The following is a 24,912-nucleotide window of genomic DNA, read 5'->3' on the forward strand; positions in this document are numbered from 1 at the left end:
CATGTAGCGTTGTCCGTGGTCCAGTGAGCTTAAACTATTACGTCACACATTTTCCTAGTAACACGACCCTTGAAGTTGGACCGTGAGAGATGCTTTCTCTTTCAACGTGATCGCGGTGCGATTAGAGACTAGAGCGCCAATGAGTCCATATGGAAGTCACTGTGTCTGTTTGCCCATTTCTCAACAACGTGAGCAAATCACCGAGGCATTTGCAATAGATACGTTCATATGTACCGTATTTTGATGTTTTTTCCTTCGATCCCCTTCTCACATATTCTATACACGTATCCTATGCTTATGCATTAACGATATTGTCAAGCAAGTGTTAGTGTATTCTTTAATCCTGTAGGTGCAATAGATATGAACTGTAACTATCTGATCCCTAAAGGTTACACACAACCAAATGTTTTCCAATAGACTTCTATAGTAACGTTATATTTAAAAAAATAAAATAACTAAGCATTCAACAGCTATTACCTGTACGTGTGTGCACAGTTTGGCCTTAGAGCAGCAATAAAAAAATAAAAAATGACTAGCTTAGCCAGCTCCTTTTCCGAGTAAAGGACGTTAAACTAACCACCCCCAGTTTCGCACCAAATGCCACCTACTTGAAAATAGCTGTGGTCACATTCAGCATAAGTCATCATGTTGAAAAAATCATGGTCAATTTTAATAACTGGATGGATGTACATTTGAAAGACATAAAAATCTTATAGAATATCCTCCAATCACAGCCTGCAGATATCTCTCGATCTGCACTGATCCCTACGAAAACCGCACTGTCCAAACTGGTTCTGATTCGGTGTAGTAGAACCTAAAGCTATTCAGTTTTCTCACATTACTCGGATCTGAGTTTTAACATACAATGAACATGACCATGTGTCGAAACGCGTACAGTAAATTGAGTTACTTTTGTCTATTTTGACCATTCTGTCTCCCGATTGTCTCGTTTCATCACGTTACACCTGGAGGTATTACTAAAGCTTTCAAAACTTCACAAGGTTTGATGTTAGACATGTCGAGGCCATTTCCAAATTTGACACTGAAGTGACAAAATAATATCCGAATGTGTACCATATGTTTCCGGGTTTATTCATATGAACACTTGATTTGCCTTTCCATGTGTTTGTGACGGTGCCACCGGTGGGGTCGGATAAATTGACCGTTTAACAAATACCGGTAATCATCACTACTGGATAGTGATTTATGAACAAATGCTTATGGAATGTTAGGAATCGTACGATGGAGATTTCTTGTGATTATTGAAAGGGATTTATTGCTTTTATTTTCTATATCGCTTTGATCTGTAGATTATAAGATATAATACAAAATCATATGAGCTACATGGTTCGTGACTCTAGTTTTTGGTTTATGTTGGTTTTTTTTCGGAAACCATGCTCGAAGTGGTACCTCCGGCAATGCAGAACGCATTGGGGGAGTCGTTGGTCGACTTCATCCGACGTAGCCTTGTTCAACGTTTCGGTGATAGGGTAGAGCAGTGGTTATAGCCTTGGCCCGAATTCGATTCCACACATGGGTACAATTTGTGAGGCCGCTACCTGGTACCCCCGCCGTGATACAGCTGGGAAATATATAACGTCAACGACAGAGAATGATCCGTCTAGGTTATCTGATTCCTTTTGGCGTAAACGGCAAACTTGTGTTGAAAATGATATAAATGGACCAGTGATGACACAAGTGTTCGCGAAAAGGATAAGAATAAATGTATTGATCTTTTTCTCAGTCTGTCATTACACCGGTATATATACTATGAGGTGATCGAACATTTCATCTCCAGAAATGTCAAGTTGTGAATCGTGTTTAATGATATAAATGTCAACATTTAGATGATATTTAACTTTAGTATACACCAGCCTTAGACGGCAGCACGCCTTCTTGGGTCAATTGTGTCCAAACTAGTCATACAGACAACCTATTGACCTATAGGATTCTTATTGTCCGTCGGCTCTCTGTCAGTCCCTCGAGATAGACGTGAGTCAGTGTCATTTTCTAAAATAATCAAAGAAGTTAATATATGTATTTTTGTCTTTCGTCGGAACGCACATATTTTACATTGTGTAGAACCGGCACCCGTGACTACTGGTGAAGATGGACTCCTTTGGTTGGTTGGTTGGTTGTTTAACGCCGCACTCATCAATAATCATGCTATATGACGGCGGTCTGTGAATAATCGAGGCTGGACCAGACAATCAAGTGATTAATATCATGAACATTGATCCACGCAATTGGAATCGATGACATGTATCAACCAAGTCAGCTAGCCTGACCACCCGATCCCGTTAGTCGCCTTTTACGACAAGCATAATCGCCTTTTACGGCAAGCATGGGTTGCTGAAGACCTATTCTAACGCGGATCTTCACGGGTCTGGACTCCTTTGAATCGTACCGTTTATAGTACAATCGTCCCGAGTAAATATAAAACGTTAACGCAAAAGAGAATTCACTCTTGATTATCTGCCGAGACATATTCCATCGGGCGTAAAAGCTAAAATAGCGGTGAAAATTATTTATGGATAATTGCAAATCAGTAATGACACCAGGTGTCCGCGAAAGGAATTGGGAAGACGCTTAGAAATAATTATGAAAACCACCGGGTGTCGTAGGAAGGCTCAATGTAAGAGGGGCGGTCGGGTAGCCTAGTGGCTAAAGCGTTCGCTCGTCACGCCGAAGACCCGGGTTCGATTCCCGACATGGGTACAATGTGTGAAGCCCATTTCCGGTGTCCCCCGCCGTGATATTGCTGGAATATTGCTAAAAGCGGCGTAAAACCATACTCACTCACTCACTCAATGTAAGAATATTGTTAGAGGTTATCAGAGCGTGTTTCGCGAACACCTGGTGTCATCGCCGGATTTCAGTGGTCTATTCGTGTAATTTCCATCGCTATTTTGCCTTTTGCGCCCGGTAGTCGGGGAAGATGATCGAGATGACGGTTGGCGTTGATGTTTAATGTGTTCTACTATTTGAACAGGAGTAGAGCTGCAAGGTGTATTCTTAGAAGCTGTTAGTAAAGACAGTTCAGACAAGTGAACTAATCACCATGGTTCACAGAACCGCTCATATTTCCAAGTTCCAAAAGTTTATTTAGGAAAATAAATGCAAATGATTGAAAAACAATGTCAAGCTGTCAGTCTTATCAATAATATTATGTCTGATAACCTTCAAAAGACTATTTTAAAGATTTCCATTATTTAATATTTGCCATTTCGATTTGTTTAAAAAGAGGCCTTACCTTGTGCTTTTTCAGGAGGCTGCACCTAATTCGACGGATGGTATATGATGCCTGGCGTATTGTAGAGTCTCTGGCATTTTCAAATGGATAATTTTTTATTTTTAAATGGGGCTAAGTATGGTGCTATTCTCCCACAAATATGTAGAATGTTATTTCACTTCATTTCAGGCGATTCAAGCTGCCATCTGTTTTTTAGCAGTTGATAGGTCAATCTTTGGTAAAACATCTCGTTTATTTTCTTTCCCTGCGTTTCTATTTCTTCGTTAACGGATTTTTTGTATGTGAAAAGACCTGGTCGATAGGTTTAAAAAATAACTGAAGAAAACATTTTGTAGAAGATTAACTGAATCTGTTGGCATTTCTTCACTGATCACTTTTTTTAGATCGTCTAGTCCCGCGGTTAAACATTTTGTTTGCACATTATAAATGCTGAACAACCTTGATGGCATTCTGAGGAATAAAAAAATAACGCTTTTAGGATTTTTTTTCCATTTTAAATGTTTTTAGGTGTGGCGTATCAGGAAACCATTTTCTCATTTTCTTATTGTTTTTTTTTGTTTATTTGTTATTTTAAAAAAGCACGTCGTATATCGATAAAAGTTTATCTCAAAGCATAGTCCACTGACCAGATTCATGGTTTACAGATAACAGGTTCAACACTTTTGAGTGTCGGGTGTTACCTATTGAGCAGGACAAACTTACTGTCTTAGGGAATACCAGGTGTAATCCCTGATTTTCAGTAATCCATTCATATAATGTTCACCTCTATTTTGCCTTTTACTCACAATGGCATCTGTTTCGGCAGATAATCGAGGCTGGTGATTCTCTGGCATTGACATTTTATGTTAATAGATGAGTCTTACGTTCAGTCCAAAATGTTTAATAAATACTGATTCCGAATATTTGCATACTAAAGCACTGTCGAGGAACAGTGAAATTGGCAACTCGAACAGAACATTTTTCTGAATTTCACAACACGAAAATTCCAGTCTTAACACAAAAGAACATACCATGTAACTGAAACATCAATACTACTCGATCGTCGCGAACCTGCCTGTACATGTAAGCCTCACTGGCCTGAACAGGTCTGGGGTTTATTATCCTAATGATTTCAGGATAACCATTCATTAATACCTATTCTATCACGGTTGGAGGCGAGATCAAAGGAAGCGCCCATCATCTATACGCAACAGATGATGCCTAGACGTAGTTTGTTACTGGAGTAGGAAAGAAGAAAGTAATATACACTGTCGGCCATGGCAAGTGCCAACCCACAGGATGGAGGCTTGTGTTGCTACGAGACAGAAGACTGAGTAGGCCCGTCAACAGGGTGGGAAACTACTACTGGTTGTGGGGGTGGCTGAAAAGTTCCGAGCCTAACAACGAACGATGTATGGTACGCCCTTTAATGCCGCTTTTAACAGTATTCCAGTTACATCACGGGGTGTCAGCTTAATGTGGGAGGAAAGCCCGAAGTGATGCAGGTCTCAGACATTTACCACTTCGGTGAAAACCACGAGCACGGGGATGGTGCTGACAAACCTAAAAACATAATCGGGGCGAACCGGGATTCGAACCCACAATCATAGGTTTCTGGCTCGCCCAAGGGACGCAACTCTGCACAGCGAATCGCGGCGCCTTAGACGACATGGGAAATATGGTGAAACAATAGATATTCTGTTCTTAAACTGAATATAAATCGAAAGTAGGTTTTAATATTCTTTTGATAGAGGATGGTTTAAGCGAGGATTCAGAAATGTTTATAGGTAATAAAGGCATGGTTATATTATGAGCAGTTCTAAGGTTGTGAGTTATGTGTGACCCGACAGTGGGGTACGTTCAGCTAAGGGCACCCAAGAAGTTTCCAAATATAAATATTTAACAGAAGTATAGCTTGGTAAACCAGTTACACTTCTTGCTATAAAACATAAAGATCTTGACCTGATGACGACAATGTAACACCCAGTGTTTGTGTGTTTTAACATTTTCAATATTCCAAAAGTATTTCGGAGTTCGATGCAGCTCTTTTGTGGATAAAGAATCGATTTTGTTTAACCGGTATTATAAATTTAAAACGCCAACGAAAGAGAATAACCAGTCTCGATTATCTGCTGCAACTTATTCCACTTGGCGTACAAGGTCAAATTGTAGTGGAAATTAAATGAACACCAGGTCTTCGCGAAAAGGGTAAGCATGACCAACTCTACCGGCAGCACAGGTTATTCAGGCAATTTTCATGAACATGCCAGTGTTAGTTTGTTGCCCCACGCCGCACTGCAGTACTCCTGCCATACGACGAAGAATTGGCAATTTGTTAATTGTGTTTAAATTGCCAGTCATAGTAGTTTCTATATGTTCAGTGTTATGAAATGATATTCCCAAGGATGTATCGCCAGCAAATAATCTCGTTTAACATTGCAATGTATCAGTTATATCATTGATGTACATAAGAAACAGGAACGGGCCCAGCACCGATCCCTGTGGTACACCAGCTTTGAACAGTTCGGCATTAGATAATGTGCCATTAAAAGATAGATCATTGTTTATGAGGGTGATATATAGCCCTTATTTGTATAGGTCATGCAGAGCATTACTGAAAACCCCCATGACGATTCCGCCTTTATGAGAGCTCACCAGTAACTCAGCAGTGTGTGATGTGGTTTTAACGTTGCTTTGAACAGAATTTTCGTTATACATGTACACCGGCGTGCCAGCTTCATGTTACAGGAAAGCCCGAAGTGATACACGTCTTAGACGTTTACCACTTTGATGAAACTTGTCAAAGCAGCTGATATTGTAGTCAAGGCAAATCATCGGATGCTGGGACGCCTAAGGTACGCAACTCTACTCAACGAATTGCGGAGCCCATTATAACATCTATCTAAGGTCCGTGTCACGAACTGTATTTACATTTACACCTGCCCGATGTGAAGTCCGTACGTGTCTCATGTTGCATGCAAGGTGGCGTCGACGAGGACACTGATGTAGAATTAATCCTAATGCTCTATATTACAACATCATTATTTACCATCGACTCCAATAACTGTTGCAACGGATACCTTTAGGCTTTACTTCCGGGGAAGTTTTTGATGGGTATTCCTTCTGGTATAATAGTATTCATGTTAGCGAACAAGTTTATTGTTCATAGTTTTATTTTTCACTATTTTTCGACATTCCGTTAGCCTTATGCCTAGGAGAATTCCACGGGTGACGTCACAACAGGGGATATTCCATCCGTACGAGAACCCGCTTCCGTTTGGCCTAGCATCCAAACAATAGATGGGATGCGGGTCTAGTATAAATAAAGGGGAGTGAAAAGTTATAAGCCCAAATTATTTTGTAATGATCTGTGATGTAAATCAAATTCCTGAAAAGATAATAAAATATGATGATGATGATGATGATGATGCGATGATGACTGCCCCTTAAACTTGCGTTGCTTTCTATTTTTAAATTTAATGGTCTGCATACTCCAAAAAGGTCTTACACGCGAGTCTCTTCAAAACTCGGAACTGACAACTGAAATAAAGAGGCAACTGCTTGGAATGAGCCATATCTGTACGAAGTGTATAATTTTGAAGTTAATATTGCCATGATGTAACGTTCTTGAAGTTGAACGTCTACGAACATGACTCTTCAGGGGACAACTAATGATATCAATTAACTCCACCAGTCTCAACGGAAGTATAATCGACAGCAGGGTCGACATGTATGCATGTCGAGTAGCACAAAGCTCCAGCTCGGTGGGTGCGAAGAAACAGATCACGGAATGTCCTCACCTTGTAGAGCCCAGGGCTGAGCTCACTGACACCGGGGGATTGTGACGCTCTTGTGGCTGCCACATTGTGTGACTTTTAAACCGTCAGCACTTCTTGGTAACTTCTGAAGTCTTCCTTTAACATTTTGTATAACTTGAAAATAAGTGCAAATATTGACATGCGTCTCTACTGGAGTAGGGGGCACGGGTGGCCCAGTCGTCTAAGGCGCCGCGATTCGCTGTGCAGAGTTGCGTCCCTTGGGCATGCAAGAAACCTATGATTGTGGGTTCGAATCCCGTTTCGCCCCGATTATGTTTCTAGGTTTGTCAGCACCATACCCGTGCTCGTGGGTTTCACCGAAGTGGTAAACGTCTGAGACCTGCATCACTTCGGGCTTTCCTCCCATATTAAGCTGACACGCCGTGATGTAACTGGAATACTGTTAAAAGCGGCGTTAAACCCAACTCACTCACTCACTCTACTGGAGTACTACTAATGTCTTCCTTTACTATACAGCTGAGTATGCTATATATTATCTTGTCAAGAATTTCAACACTGGGTACTGGAAAGGTTCCTGAAAAGTTGACACATCACTATGCAAAGAGTCAATAAGCGTACGTTGATACTCCTTAAAGGTCATGGTTAGACTTGGTTGTCGGAAGAAGAGACGAAAGGGAACGAAGTAAAGACTCGCTGGATTGTCAGGTCCAGACTCGATTATTACAGATCGCCGTCATGTAGCTGGAAACAACAAACAAAGAACGTGTAGGCTGAATAAGCAATATTGAGTTATCGTAGGCACAGATCATCCCTGCATATTGAGAATGGGTGAGTGGGTGAGTATGAATTCACGCCGCTTTTAACAATATTCCAGCAATATCACGGCGGGGGACACCAGAAATGGGCATCACACATTGTACCCATGTGAGGAATCGAACTCGGGTCTTCGGCGTGACGAGCGAACGCTTTAACCACCAGGCTACCCCATCCCCCCGAATGGGTGTGTGAACACCGTCAGCCACAATCATACATTGTAGCCATCATTTAAGTCCACCCTTACAAGCACTGGCGGATAGACACCTAGTCTTCCGCTGAATGAACACAGCGTGAGTGTTTACAGCATCATAGGTGACAGATGTGACGCCAAAGTTATACAAACATATGACGATATATGTACCTGTTCACCTGAACAGGGGGCACGGGTGGCCCGGTCGTCCAAGACGCCGCGATTCGCTGTGCAGATTTCTGTGTCAGAAACCTATGATTGTGGGTTCGAATCCGGTTCTGCCCGATTATGTTTCGAGGTTTGTCAGCACCATACCCGTGCTCGTGGGTTTTTACCGAAGTGGTCAACGTCTAAGACCTGCATCACTTCGGGCGTCATCCACATTAAGCTGACATGCCATGACGTAACTGGAATACTATTAAAAGCGGCGTTAAACACTACCCACTAACTCACTCATCTAAACAATAGAGAAACTGTGACGATATCCAACCTAGTTGACGAAGTCTAAAAGCAACAGGATGCTGAGGTAATTTAGGATGTCATAAAGAAGTTACGGTGCATTATTTTCCCAGTACGAGTTCGAATCCCATTTTGCCCCATTACGAACCTTGGTTTGTCAGCAAGCCCGTGTTGGTGGCAAACGTGTGTGTCTCGTACCGCTTTGAGCGTTCCTCCTCCATTAAGCTATAACACCATGGTGTAACTGCAACACTGCAACGCGGCATGAAAACGCACTTATTTGAGGGAGAAATGTGCTTCGCTGGCTTTTTAATAACAGTTTTCTGTTGATGGTTTGATGAAATTGCAATGGGCCATTATACTCTGCTGACTAATTGGGAAATCCATACAGCTTTAACACCGTAGCCTATAACTGTCAAACGCGAAGGCGTTATTATGGCAAACAGATCAAATAAGGTTCTGAATTTATTAGGTATCGATCAGCCTGAAGGACGTCAAGACATGCCTATGAGTTCGTTATGCCATCTACCTGATAAAGGGAATGAGTGAGGGACGCACGGGGATATCCGTTGGGCATCCATGTATTTCAGCTCACAGTAGCTTGGAGATCGTGAGTTTACAGAAAATACCGTGAGGTATTTCAGCATTTGGACAGGTACATGTAACCCGTGAAGATCCGGGTAGAATAGGTGTTCAGCAACCCATGCTTGCCGTAAAAGGCGACTGTTCTTGTCGTAAGAGGCGACAACGGGATCGGGTGGTCAGGCTCGCTGACTTGGTTGATGCATGTCATCGTTTCAAAATTTTTCGACCCGTGAAGATCCGGGGTAGAATATGTCTTCAGCAACCCATGCTTGCCGTAAAAGGCGATCATGCTTGTCCTAAGAGGCGACTAACGGGATCGGGTGGTCAGGCTCGCTGACTTGGTTGATGCATGTCATCAATCCCAATGGCGTGGATCGATGCTCATGATGTCAATCACTGGATTGTCTGGTCCAGACTCGATTATTTACAGACAGCCGTCATATAGCTGGAGTGCGGCGTTAAAAAACCAACCAACCAAATTTTGCGTAGATCGATGCTCATGATGTCAGTAACAAGATTGTTTGGTCCACACTCGATTATTTACAGACCGCCGTCATATAGCAGAGAGTTTGCTGAGTGGGGCGTTAAGCAACAAACAACAACGACGGGTTTATGTTAGTGATGAGGTTAAAGTCAGACACTCATTGTAAAGAGGACATTATAAAGGTCCACGTGTCCCGAGTGTTCGTTTTGAGTCATATGACCATTATTTCTCTGAATTTGGATGAAAATGAAATTTTAGAAGAATTTGTTACACCATGGTAGTTGTTTTGGAATATGCCACGATGTGTGTCACATTTCTTTAGGAACTCACAAAGCATGTGAATCTGAGCCAGCATTGGAGACCGACCATTTCATATTGGGACGGAAGGGGATTGTTTCGCAAATATAAATTCTCGCAGAAAAATATTATGCTTCAGACTGTTGAAAAAGGAATTTGCCTGGCGCAAAGATTGTATTGTTGCACGATGTTTCTTTAAAAAAATATTTAGACATAGTTTTAATGAGGAAAACATCTGGTTTTGCAGCTGCAGCTAAATTAAAATGGTCGGTCCATACCTAAACTCTATATTGTTTTTATACAACATGTTATCGAACATATATACTTGAATATATAAACCTGAGTATATACCATTCAAAGCAGCTAGAATAGGTTCTGGTCTTCTAATCTCAAACTAGTTTGTTGTGAAACAGACTGGGAGACACTCTCAAGAGGGGTAAAACTAAAGTTACCATTTACTTAATGTAAAATTGTTAACAGCTCAGGTTCAGCTAACTTGAATGACCCTTTACCACCAAAATATGCCAACATTGGTCACCATGGTATTAGAAATAGAAACAATACTGTACAATGCTTAACACACTGCCACTTACCAACACTCCTTTATACCAGAGAAACTTTAGCTTCAGCTATATGCAATAACCTTTCTGCTATGTAGACTTTCTGCTCTACTTTCTTCTTTCATGTATAGTATTACACCAGAAATACATTTTTCTCCTTGTTTTTTTATGTTTAGGGTTAGAATAACAAATGTGCTTCATATTCATTTAAGACGTTGTTGTAGTTCTCCTAATGCTGACATGAAGTCATTATTTTTTATTTGTCGGAAGATTTATCATGCGTATGTGTAAATCACTTTGTTTGATGCCCTAGATATAATGCCATTTGAACTTTAGTGAGCCACCCTATATTGTAAGTTAGAGGTCATTTTTCAATCCAGACTTTTTCTTCGCAGTGTTAACATGTAGTTTGTCTTCCAAATAGTAAACTTTGATTATTCAACATTTATATTTAGTACAATTTATGCTCAATGACTTGTGTTATTTTTTATGTACAACTTTTTAAAACATCTCTCGGTAGTTATTGTACACTGTCAGTATTAATTACTACAAAGGGAGGGGAGACATATTTTGTTTTCGGGTGGGTTCCCATACTATTCCGAGCCATAACTTGAAATCCGTGCAGTGTTTTTCAACGAAACTTGGCATATGCTTATCTGCCTAACTGGTGCCGTTTGTTATTTTAAAGGTTTTTAAAATCAATTCGTTTCCATGGAAACAATTTCGAATTAGTCTTAAACAAGGGTAGGGGTCGTTTCATGGCAATAACTGGGAAAACTTTAACATTTTTCAACGAAACTTGGCATATACATTGCTCATCATTGTAACTGGTACCTTTTGCTATTTTGATTTTTTTTGTTACGTTTCCATTGAAACAATTTGGACGCAGTCTAAAAAACTCTAGGCTATGTTTTTTTTGTATGAAACTATACATGTGCAATGACAACATGCTCAAAATATTTTTCAATTATTTGTTTTGAAATTTCTTGTGTTTCTATGGAAACTATTTGGACTTAGTCTCAAACAAGTTTCGCCGGAACTGTACTGCTAATGCATATTTCTGCATAAAACCATTATATTTCCAGGCTAAATAAACAGGATGGGGGAAACATATGAGTAAAAACACATTCTAGTTTAGGTATTTTATAATATATTCTGTATATGTTACTATTTCTACGGAAGTATTTCACTGTATTATATATCTACCTTATATATTCCAGAGTTCAATATCCACAATATTGTAACACACAATTAGGACTGTTTGTGCCTGTAAAATGTTTTTGCAAGATACCTAGCAGTAAACTTTGAAAATGTGTAAACTCTTAGAGAAAAACATAGCACCTGTTTACGAATTTTCGTTTTCTTATTGCAGTGACATGAAATGTTTTGTGATTTGTGAATTGCGAAAAGACGGCATTCAAATTGTGGAAAACGCGAACGGCTCGACATTGCGACCGTCCTTAAAGTTACGTTACAGTACAAAGAATTTTAGAGGGGCACGGGTGGCCCAGTCGTCCAAGGCGCCGCAATTCACTGTGCAGAGTTATGTCTCTTGGGCACGCCAGAAACCTATGATTGTGGGTTCGAATCCCGCCCCGATAATGTCTCTAGGTTTGTCAGCACCATCCCCATGCTCGTGGGTTTCACCGAAGTGGTAAACGTCTGAGACCTGCATCACTTCGGGCTTTCCACCCACATTAAGCTGACACGCCGTGATATGACTGGAATACTGTAAAAAGCGGCGTTAAACACTACTCACTCACACACTCATCATAACAATAGGACACTGTGACGATATCCAATCTAGTTGACGAAGTCCAAAAGCAACAGGATTGTGACTGGCGAGGTGGCGGCATCAAACCCAAATCATTCACTCACAAAGAACTTTCAGGTCCCACATTATGTACTTGGTGAGCTACAGTGCCTAGACACTTTTACATGTTTCTGATACTGGCATGGATCTGTTCCAGGTATGCATCGTCCAGAAGAAGGATACCAAGAAGATGTTCGCTATGAAATACATGAACAAGAACATGTGCGTGAGGAAGGACGCCATCTTGAACGTGCTGCGTGAGGTGGAAATCATGAGGACATTGGACCACCCGTTCCTGGTGAACCTGTGGTTCACCTTCGAGGACGAGGAGGACATGTTCGTGGTAGTGGACCTCCTGTTGGGAGGCGACCTCAGGTACCACATGCAACAGGAAGTGGACTTCACCGACACTCACGTCAAACTGTATCTGTGTGAGATAGCTCTAGCACTGGATTACCTCAGGAGTCGGAACATAGTACACAGGTGAGATCATTGATGTTTCCATGTGTGAATGAGTCTTATCGCTACATGAGTGAGTTGGGGTTGAGTTTGAATGAGATGGGTGGAGGGCGGTCGCTTTCAAGATTACATGTTCATGTGTCGGTGTGTGGTTGCTTGTACTGGTCTAGACTAGTGCCTATCAATAGTGCTGCCCCACTGAGATACCATGCTGCAGTTTAACGTGAATACCCCACTCAGACACAGTATCCAGCCTCCGAGCCGAGGCTTTAGTTATCATCTTAACGCCGAGCGCAGGGTAACAACATGTACCATATTTTAACCGTTGCGCATTTGGTGTGACAAGGCCGGGGATCGAACCACCGTCTCTGGGCAGACGCTCTATCCACAAGACCATGGGGAGGTCGGATGAGAGTGAGTGAGTGTGGGATGACGATAAAGGAGCTGAATGAGATGAGTGAGTGAGTTAGTTTGTTTCATGCTGTTTCAGACATTTATTCGTGGCCTCAAAGTTTGCACAATGTGACCTTCATTTTTAGCTAAAAACCAGAGGCTATTCCACTGATTGTAAGTTAAATTGAGTGACATGTGTAAAATATTGATATAATATCATTGTGGTAGTAATACGTTAAGATATCAAATATATTTTGTATATTAAACAACTATAGTCATATTATCATATGACAGTAGCGATGATATGATATCACGTGCTCGAAATGACAATAGATATTTTCTGATAGAACGACACAATGATAGTTGCACAAATTCAAGAGCATCTGTCATAAAGATATTAGAGATGACAGTTTCAAGATTCTGTAATTACATACAGGCTCAAGAGATGACCACTGCCAACAGAGTACGATAAAATGATAAGCTGAACTTCTCAAGTCGACAATTTGACTTTGAATGTAAAATATTTACACATCACGATTATCGTTACGGAGCTATTGAGGACATTCTTCGTGTAAGTCGTAGACGTCACATCCGGCTCTATGAACTACTTCTTCAGGGTGCGCCACCATAAGCCATTGAACAAAGATACAACCGAATTAATGGCACAAAGTCCATAATTCGATGTTCCACACGATGACTGATACCAAGAATTGGTCTCACGTTGTTTTCCGATGGAGGGAGTATTGGCATATCGAGACACCGCTTCCATCTCCACGACCACCCCCGCCCCGCTGCACTGGTAGTTGGTTGTAATATGGGAAACGCCAAGTCACGTTTTCCTGACCTGCGGATGTGACATTCTTGTTGTATTGCTTTCGTTCATTACTTGTCTGAGAATTCAGCGTTGAACAAGTTTCCAAACGCCATGGTCATGCCATAGGTTCTAACCTTTCTTAACGTGTTCTGCACTTCAGAAATGGCGGATATGCTAATCGCGTCACTTGGGACACGTGCACCCATTTGTACATGTCCTTGTCCGGTATGACTCGTGCAACCATTTAGACATGTCCTTGTCAGGTATGATGCGTGCAACCATTTAGACATGTCCTTGTCCGGTATGACGCGTGCAACCATATGTACATGTCCTTGTCCGGTGTGACGCGTGCAACCATTTAGACATGTACTTGTCAGGTATGACGCGTGCAACTATGTGTACATGTCCTTGTCAGGTATGACGCGTGCAACCATGTGTACATGTCCTTGTCAGGTATGACGCGTGCAACCATTTAGACATGTCGATGTCAGGTATGACGCGTGCAACCATGTGTACATGTCCTTGTCAGGTATGACGCGTGCAACCATTTAGACTTGTCGATGTCAGGTATGACGCGTGCAACCATTTAGACATGTCCTTGTCAGGTAAGACGCGTGCAACCATGTGTACATGTCCTTGTTAGGTATGACACGTGCAACCTTTTGGGCGTGTTCCTGTCAAGTTTGATGCGTGCAACCATTTAGACATGTACTTGTGAGGTATGACGCGTGCAACCGTTTTGACACATGCAGGTGTAACATTTGCACCATTTTGACATGTTCTGCAATCTGGTGTGGTGCGTGCGACCATTCAGACTAATTTTTCAAATCAGGTGGGACGCGTAAATACCTTTGGGCAAGTTCCTCGCTACATGACCCATGCCACTATTTTGACCTGTTAATTGTTCGGGGATCACCGCAGACAGGCAGGGAGTTTAATGGCAGGACAGGACACGCAGAGATTCGTGAAGGAGGACCAAAGTTTGCTCATTTGTAAATTTCATTTTCTAGCCATTGCAGTACGTGACAGAGAATCTACTTGTATGTGACACTGGCTTGTCAATTGAACCTTGATCATTGGATCGGTCAATTATTTGCTATAGTGTTGTTCACTGTTACTGTTGCTGTTTAGCTTCAAAAACGAAGATTAGCGCTGACGCTTGTTGGAAGCATATCTCTCTAAGAAAATAAAGGGCAGCTCGTTAATGTCTTAAACCTTTTTCCACAATTGTCGTAAATATTAATCAAGCTCCATTCATTGACATTTGATAGAAGGCACGATTTTGAGAAGATGAGATGCAGAAAATGCCTTTAAAAATGTGTAACTATAACCAGTCTTCAAATGCATTTAATTGCAAACCGATACTGTTTTCTTGGCCTCTGAGTTGTGCTTTTTTGTTTGATATCTCATTTGTCTTGTAAAGCGATCCACCATGAAACGAGATTTCCACGATGCCGCTGACCATTATTCTTTCCGTACAGTAGTTTTACACAAATGGGATATGAATAAAAATTACCATTTTTAAACCATTTGGTTGCCTTTGTTACTATGGATACACATCGTTAGCTTTCTCTAATGCGTAGTGTATGGCGCAACGGATTCTGGACCAAGGAAGGGTATCGCTCTTGTATAACTGGCAACGTGAAGTGCTGCAAGCGGTTCGAGTCAACGCAAATGCTGTCTTTTCTGTTGACTGCCTTCGGATACCGACAATAAATTGATGAAATTTAGGTTAAGTCGATGATGAGGTGTCTCAAATGAGCAGTCTACAGAAATAGTATTGATGAAAGCGATCGGGGTTGTGCCTTGCAGATCCAAAGGTGCGATCGACCGTATTGTATAAAAACCAACAGGCTGTTATGGACAAACCGATTTTCGCGCACACACTTCGGATATGATTAATGCGTCTGCAAAAAGATGTCTATTTGTTCTATAGACTTGTTGAAAGCCATTCGTTTCAGGAAAGGCCATCAGCTGGTTAAAACATCCATCATGATATTAAGCTCTTGACCAATTGTCTTCACAATGGAAATGTCAGACTTTCTATCAAAATTCATGTTCTTTAATGTCGATTACAAGCTTCAAGCAGAAAGTTAAGGGCCGTTTAACCGATCGAGATTGTCAATAAAGATCCAACGAACGTACGACATACATGCATAATTTGTAGTGCCACTGAAATAGGAGGGTCATCGCGACCGTGACCGGCGCTCGGCACTTAGGGAATAAAGCAAGAACTGGACTGCTCGTTGTCAGCATAATGTCCCCCGTTTAGGTACCCATGTTATCTCAGTGGCCTAACACTAAAACAGTCTAGACTAATAAAAGCAGCCACACACACGTGTTTGGACGTCGGTGAATGAGTGCAATAATCTTGAACTCGACGGTAAACCCAATTTCACCTCACCTCGCCTCACCTGTTCGAGTTACTGTTACTAATGAATGTGTAAGAATGCTTCTTTTATATACTGATATATTGCATGCCTGGGAATGTGGAGTTATTGGTATTAGATGTCGGTTAGACAGAATATGGAACTATGCAGGTGCATTATCAGACAGAATATGGGACTATTCAAATGTCAGTTTAGACAGAATGTCAGGTGTCTCAGATGTCAGTTAAGACAGAATGCGGACTTTTCAGGTGTCAGTTAGGACAGAATGCGGACTTTTCAGGTGTCAGTTAGGACAGAATGCGGACTTTTCAGGTGTCAGTTAAGACAGAATGCGGACTATTCAGTTGCCAGTTAAGACGGAATGCGGACTATTCAGTTGTCAGTTAAAACAGAATGTGGTCTATCCAGGTGTCAGTAGTGTAAACCGAATGTGGTCCAATCTGATGTCGGTTTTCAAGAGTGGCCACTGTCAATGTTTTCACACTAATTTAGCCAAGAGGATAATCACTGCGCTCGTGTACGGCCCACAGAGCTATCATGATACATCCCTGCTCCTAACACTGTTGACAGTCTTCCTGCGTAATCCTATGATATCCCGACAATCCAGCTAATACACCACGCACTGATACACTGCCACACTGAATGGAGCCACCTCGAGCTACAATCAGATTACGCGTCTCAATCAGCGCAATACAATGCCATACCTCCGCCCGCAATGGCAATGATAAATTCACAGAACACGGCGATACTGACACGGTACCACGGAACGGTTTCCGCCATTCGAATAGGGAATTGTCACATATGTCTGACATGACGTGAACTCATGGCGTGTGGAGATTGCGTTGTAAGAAAACAAGTGTGGGAGTCTACCGTATGGTTGTACATAGTGTTTCGCGGCCCCCCTCCCTACAAGCCTGCGTTGTTTAGGCACCCCCAGGGGGCACTTAGGAGTAGAGAACGTGTCTTATACCTAATGGCGTTACACGAGGACATATACCTTCCTCCACTGTCGACTAGATTGGATTAGTGATCTTGTCTGGCGTAGGTAATACTGCTTTCCGATTGGCTGATTACTGTCACAAATGTCTTTGCCAGGCGCAATATTATCAGACTTGAAACAAGTGTTAAGTGGTTAAGTGGGAGCCAATGGATTGTCTGCGGAATGGAAAGCTCGTTAATTAGACACAGACGTCATTAACACATTCATTGCGTTAAGAACGAGCTTGTAGCATTTGCTTAAAGGACCTTTTTAGTTAATGGCTGTATTAGCTAACGTCGCAAGTAAGGTAATTTCTGTCATTCAAAACAAAGGTCAGTAAGGGAGAAACATTGAATAGCAGATAAATATATACATTATGATATTTGTATTCCCTAATATAAAAGAGGTATTTCTGTGGTATGAAAAATAGGAATCTCGTTTAAATTAACCACCATTGACTGGATATCGAGAACTGAAGACGGTGAAATAAAGTTTGATGTTTGTAGTTTAACGCCGCACTCAGCAATATTCCAGCTATATGATAGCGGTCTGTTTATAATCGAGTCTGGACCAGACAATCCAGTGATTGACATCATGAGCATCAATCAACGCAAATGGGATCGATGACCACCCGATCCCGTTAGTCGCCTCTTATGACAAGCACAATCGCCTTTTACGGCAAGCATGGGTTGCTGAAGACCTATTCTGCCCCGGATCTTCACGGGTCCAGTGAAATAAAGTACCGTCCTGAGGACAATGTCTGAATCAAGAAGTATGTGACCTTGAGACAAATGATGATGGTCTTGACTATTATACTTAACATTGTACCGATAACCATCCATTCATTAAGTGCCATCTTTGATTTCCATGTCCTTTCCTTGTTGGCGCTGTGGAGAATGTGTCTTTCAATCTCAGGAGCGTGGTCCGTGGTGCAAACATTGTTATTGACGGAGGCCTCTATTACAGTAAATACCCCTGACACACCATCCTAGAATCAATTACGGGACAGAGAACTATCGTCCTACCATGAAGACGACTGTAGCTTCTATCATCTGGTGAATTGTTTGTTCAGCGATTTAGCAGGTGATTGGTTAGCTATCGGTTGATATTGCCAAAGCCTGATTGCTGATTCACACGTGTGTTGAAATAGAGAAAGCAATACACTGGCATACCACTCTGCACTATCCATGCCCATGTATCGGGTACCAGTTATCTGTTGGTATTATGCTTTGCGGAAGAAATTTTTGCGCTATTACGGCCGCAATCAGAATTCCTTTGTGTATTTAGTTATAAAATACTATATTTACCTTAAAATATGAATTGATTTTCTCATGAGAAGTTTTGTTGCAAAGAATAATGGTAAGATCTAATGGGTCATTACTTCTGAATTGGTATCCAAGCAAAACAAGTGGTTTTGTGATCTTTCCTTTTCCTTTGATATTTAGCCAAAGTTCCAGTGCTGTCCAGAACATTTTTACTAGCTGCAATGCCAAAAACAAACTTTCAGTCGTTTCTATGTGTGTGTCACAGAGGCTACATGTATTTGTGTGTGTGTGTGTGTGTGTGTGTGTGTGTGTGTGTGTGTGTGTGTGTGTGTGTGTGTGTGTGTGTGTGTGTGTGTGTGTGCTCACTGGACCACGGACAACGCGACATGAAAGGTGAAATGGGGTTTAACGTTGCATTCAAGATTATTGCACTTACATAGCGACGTGCATGCACGTGTGTGTGTGTGTGTGTGTGTGTGTGTGTGTGTGTGTGTGTGTGTGTGTGTGTGTGTGTGTGTGTGTTTGGCGGAGCTACAAACACTTGGTTCAGTTTGGGCAAGAGATTCCAAAATTATATTTCTGCCAAGGACCAAATTGACACAATTTCTAAAAGGCTCTTTATATTTCAAATCAATCATTTCTTCTGACTCAAGACAATAGGATATTCCTAGGAGGTCAGATGGACCTTGAGACCAGTTTAGTTTCCACTGTGGACATGTGAGCTTCAGTCTTTCCAAATATCCCGTGTCTTATTAATGTTTACTTTTAGCCCAGAGATACGTGCACACAAATCAAGTACTCGCCGTGCTGCGTGTAGGCAGCCTTCAGTTCCATCTAATATACAAATTGTATCTTCTCAAACTGTTGTATGGGGAATTCAACATTACCGAAATGCATGCCTTTTATATCTGCATTATTTCTGATCATTATTCCTAGTATTTCAGCACACAAAATGAATAGATAGGGTGAAATCGGATCTCCTTGGCGATATCATCTGAAGATACTAAATATATCTGATCCATAACCATTGACTGATACATTTGATTGAATTCCTTTGTAAAATATAGAGATCAATCTTCGAATAGAATGTTCAAAATTTAAGAAGCATAATGTTTTATCAATAAATGTCCAATCAACTGTATCGAAGGCCTTTTCGAAGTCTTTTTCCTGTGAATCAAGTATTGTGCCAATGCTATTCATTATTCTGGTAATTGATTTATTTAAAGAGTTTCTTGACTCGAGTCAAAGAAAGAATTTTCTTCGTTTTACCCTTTTTTCTATCCAGGTTGCTTTGGATCGTACAATGAGACCTTGTGTTTTAATTTTAATAATATCTTCCAAGTCTTTTTGCATTTTATTTATTTCATTAAGTAATTCTGTTTTTGTGCAAAGGTCGTTTGTCACAGCTGGGAGTTCCTCAGGTTTTTTTATCTTTTCTGATATCACTTTTTCTCGTTGTTTTCTTGTTGTTTTCTTATATGATGAATATTTTATCGTTTCTCCTCTTAACATTAAAATCAGCGTCTAGAAGAATAATTGGTTATCAATATTGAATTCCGTAAATTGTTGTGAGTTTTATGTTGTTCTTTTGTCCTGGAAATTACATTTTTAATTAGTTCCACATATTTTGTGTCCCTCAAAAGAGAGTTATTAAATTTCCAGACGCCTTTCCCATGTTGCAAAAGTTGAAAATGATAGATATGGATGTGTGTTGTGATTTAAATCTAGGTTCAATTATAGTTTCCGTGATGGGTGGAAGGGTATTGTGAGAAACTAGAAAAGAATCCAAACGAGATTGTTTTAAGGGATTTGGTTGTCGCCAGGTGTATCGTCTTTCAAAAAGGTTTCGATTTCTCCACGGCTCAATTAAATCCTGTTCGTCCTGAAGCTTTATGTTTCTCTCTCTTGACTTCGGATGATTTGTGTTCTTACAGTTGTAGGTATCTATAGCATAGACTTGTACTACATTCCAATCGCCACGAACTACTACATGATAACTTAAGGATTGACTGTGTAGCGGATTCTTACAAAAGTTTGCACATTGGATTTTCGATTCATACCTCAATGAACCGAAAGAAATACACATTCAATGCTTATAATTAAATTCGACAACGTAAAACATGTTTTATCTACAATAGTTATCCCCCGCCGCGCGAAAGCGCGAAGCGGGGGATATAGTATTCACGACCGTCCGTCCATCCGTCCGTACGTCCGTCCGTACGTCCCACCTGTTTGTTGCCGCGATATCTCAAGAACTAAACACTGGATTGTCTTCATATTTGGAACTATGGTGTATATACAGACTCCGCAGACACCAGTCGGTTTTGGTGACCTTGATCCCATTTTCAAGGTCACAGCAGACAAATCTGCTTTTAGAGTTGGAAAACGGTGTTGCCGCGATATCTCAAGAACTAAACACTGGATTGTCTTCATATTTGGAACTATGGTGTATATACAGACTCCGCAGACACCAGTCGGTTTTGGTGACCTTGATCCCATTTTCAAGGTCACAGCAGGCAAATCTGCTTTTGGAGTTGGAAAACGGTGTTGCCGCGATATCTCAAGAACTAAACACTGGATTGTCTTCATATTTGGAACTATGGTGTATATACAGACACCGCAGACACCAGTCGGTTTTGGTGACCTTGACCCCATTGTCAAGGTCACAGCAGGCAAATCTGCTTTTGGAGTTAGAAAACGGTGTTGCCGCGATATCTCAAGAACTAATCGCTGGATTGTCTTCATATTTGGAACTATAGTGTATATACAGACACCGCATACACCTGTCAGATTTGGTGACCTTGACCCCATTTTCAAGGTCACAGCAGGCAAATCTGTTTTTGGAGTTGGAAAACGGTGTTGCCACAATATCTCAAGAACTAATCGCTGGATTGTCTTCATATTTGGTACTATGGTGTACAGGCGGGGGATATTTCGTCACTCTGTGACAAATACTTGTTTAACCTAAAACAGTTGTATATATCAAAACAGACAAAAATGACGAGATTGATAAACATTCCAGGTGTAGGAATACATCCTGTGGCTTGACATGAATCAGACAATCGTTTAATTTATGCACATACCTTGACACGCCTACACAGTCAGTAGCCAGTCAACGGAGAGTAGGATCAAAATGTTGATTGTTCAATGGACCTGTCAATTAAGGCAAGAGGCTAAAAGAACTGCAACAGTCAGACTGTAATGAACCGGAAGACATATGTCCGGGAGAATTTTTTTTAAATAACCTGGTCAGTTACCGCCAGATTCAGACATTACTTCCCTGATTACGGTAAAACACAGTTGGGGAAATGCTTGTTAGAAATGAAACCCGAAGACATGAAAGTTGAACCGAGGCGAGCGGGGAAATAACAGACGAGCGAGCCTGCACGTTTGCTGTTTCATTCATTCTTGGCCTTCGGTTTCAAAGGGTAGTTTGGACAATGAATATGCATGAAAGTCGCTAAATGTCCTGTGCATGACGATACACGTGAGCAGAAAGGGCATTCCCTCGACTGTAAAATTGGGATTTTCACATTTCACAGTTATAAAAGTAGTGCGCATCGGTGGGCGTGGTTTAATTTTTTACATTCATTGGGAAATGAATGCAATAACACGTGACCAATTCAGCTAATCAGAATGCAGGAATTTCAATGAACACAACGAACATTTAATTATTATTAAGTGAACGGAACAGTATATCGAGATTTTTCAAACAAAAGTGGATATTCGGTGTTCGGGACGTAGATGTTAATGATATCTAGTTTGTACTTGTCTGTAGAGAGTTCAACAGTTATCATGTTTCCTTCCTCATCGGTTTTCACACTATGTTACTGGTCATGATCTCAAATGAGTTTTAAAATTGGTGTCATAAATTCATATTTTAATGAGTTATGGCCCGTGCTTTTCAAGTAGTACATACTGCGTGGAATGGGGACAAAGTTTTCTCAGAAACTGAATTTACACGAATGAAAGTATGCATGTTTATCTCAGAGATACATGTCAAGACTGAGTTCGAAAATTGGTCCCGTAAAATATCTCTTTACAGAGTTATGGACCTTGACTAATGCTATTTTGCTTGGTGCATAGTGTTTGCAATGGTTTTCTCAGAAGCTACTGAAGTTAGCTTATCTAAGACATACTTATCAAGACTGAGTTATTTTTTTCAGCAATGGGGCCTTTTGTGTGTATTAATTTTACTTTTTATCATGTTTTCTGATGACATAAAGCAGCCCAAGTGCCTATCTCTTCTTGAGGCTTTTTAGGACTCTTTTTATAGTTTATACTCATTATTATATGAACAAACAATTCTAATGTGCCCCATGACGGGGGACAGTGATAACGCTGTTTTTTTGTTTTTGTACCGAAAGAAATATACAATGAACTACTTTCAGTCTTCCTCGGTGACACTTTGATTTTCAGACTAAGATCACTATGAAAACAAACCCAATGATGGCTTTCCTTGTCAAATAACATGTATTTCTCATCGATTGGTGCTACTTGTCAGGTCACTGGATGCGATAAACATCATATTTGACACGATTAGCCGAGTACCCTCGATATAATTAGCCCATGAGGTTAACACTTTCCGATATTTGAAAACTATGTGTGCATTTTACCGATTCTTAAAGCTGATTGGTCAGTTGAAGCGATATGACGTCAATTTGCTATTTCCGAGCAGTACGATACAACGCCATCCATTATTCACCACGTCACCATTGTATCACGTAACGGCATCTAAACAACAGGTAAACGTCAATGCACTTACCTTGTAGGGTAGACATTTCATCATTTTTCTTCAATATTTTTTTTTTTTTTTTTAATATATCGACAAAAATACTCACAACTCGGAATTACTATCTGTGTTTCTCTTAAATGAATGTCTCCGAAGGATAGAGGATTACTCAACCCAATCACTCCGGACAAAAATTCCGCAGACCTTGTGTCTCGTTGGTCATTCTTTAATTACAGCTTACTTGGGTCGCTCCGTGGTGCACCGACAATGTAGAACATGTTGGCCGCGAGCTGTACTAGCATTCTTAGAGCTATTTGCAGAGACGTTGAGCATCTACAGATCCAGCTCGCCGTGACGACATGAACTACAAGCCAGCTTCACATGGCAACATCTGACCTGCAATACAGCTCCACGCGACATCTGAACCACAACCCAGCACCACGTGACATCTGAAGCACAAACTCAGGCCCACGTGACATCTGATACAACCAATCACCACGTGACATCTGAACCACAACCCATGACCACTTGACATCTGAACCACAACCCATGACCACGTGACATCTGAACTACAAACCCAGCTCCACGTGACATCTGAACTACAGCCCAACTGTACTTGACATCTGAACCACAACCCATGACCACTTGACATCTGAACTACAAACCCAGCTCCACGTGACATCTGAACTACAGCCCAACTGTACTTGACATCTGAACCACAACCCATGACCACATGACATCTGAACTACAAACCCAGCTCCACGTGACATCTGAACTACAGCCCAACTGTACTTGACATCTGAACCACAACCCATGACCACTTGACATCTGAACTACAACCCAGCTCCATGTGACATCTGAACTACAAACCCAGCTCCACATGGCGACATCAGAACTGATCCCCATCTCCAAGACAGTAACAGTCGACTACAGCGTCCGTGACTCGTTCTTCAGACACAAGATCTGATCAATGCTAAATCTGTTATCCTGGTCAGATTGAGTCGACTGATCAAATAAAGCACTTAGAAAGAGCTGTCAATACATTTTACACTTCCCTTCTGACCCAGTCGAAATGTTTGCAGTACGACAGCCTCTCTGAACTACACCTCAGAACCTCGACAAGTATGTAATCAGCAGTAGAAAGAAAGCCAAGGGCGTTATTGCATCAGTCGGCTAGTTGGGCAGTATTTGAACCAGCGGAACTCAACTGATAACGATCGTCTTAGTATTAAATACCAGGGTGTTCTTGCACAAAGGGAGCTGTGCGCTGCGGCTATTGTACGGCTATGTAAGGGCTACGACGATATGAGCCAGCGGAACTCAACTGATAAGACCGTCTTAGTATTTTATACCGGGGTTCTCTTACACAAAGGGATCTTAGCACCACGGCTTTTGTACGGCTGTTACTCCCATTTTTTAACATATATTTAACATGGCACTAAGATATCTCAGCATTTGTATTCATTATTGAGTATGCCGAGGCCTTCAAGACGAGAATGCAAATGAGTGTTGTTTAACGCCGCTTGTAGAAATATTCCAGCAATACCACATCGGAGGACACCAAAAATAGGTTCCACACATTGTACCCATGTGGGGAATCGAACCCGGGAATTCGATGTGACCACCGAACGCTTTAGCCACAAGGATACTCCAGCGCACCTTCTA

The 24,912-nt window shown here is 41.3% G+C and overlaps 1 protein-coding gene across 1 annotated transcript in view; it reads left to right on the top strand.

Annotated features, from left to right (window-relative positions):
* Positions 1 to 24,912, top strand: part of LOC124145671 (serine/threonine-protein kinase 32B-like) — a 153,887-nt gene that overhangs the window by 111,762 nt on the left and 17,213 nt on the right. The window contains exon 3 of the mRNA XM_046515538.2: positions 12,373 to 12,698. Within this exon, the coding sequence (XP_046371494.2) occupies positions 12,373 to 12,698 (326 nt within the window). The remainder of the gene's footprint in view (positions 1 to 12,372; positions 12,699 to 24,912) is intronic.

This window comes from Haliotis rufescens, unplaced genomic scaffold, assembly GCF_023055435.1.
Source record: "Haliotis rufescens isolate VD_foot unplaced genomic scaffold, xgHalRufe1.0.p SCAF_12, whole genome shotgun sequence".
Taxonomy (NCBI): Eukaryota; Metazoa; Mollusca; class Gastropoda; order Lepetellida; family Haliotidae; genus Haliotis; species Haliotis rufescens.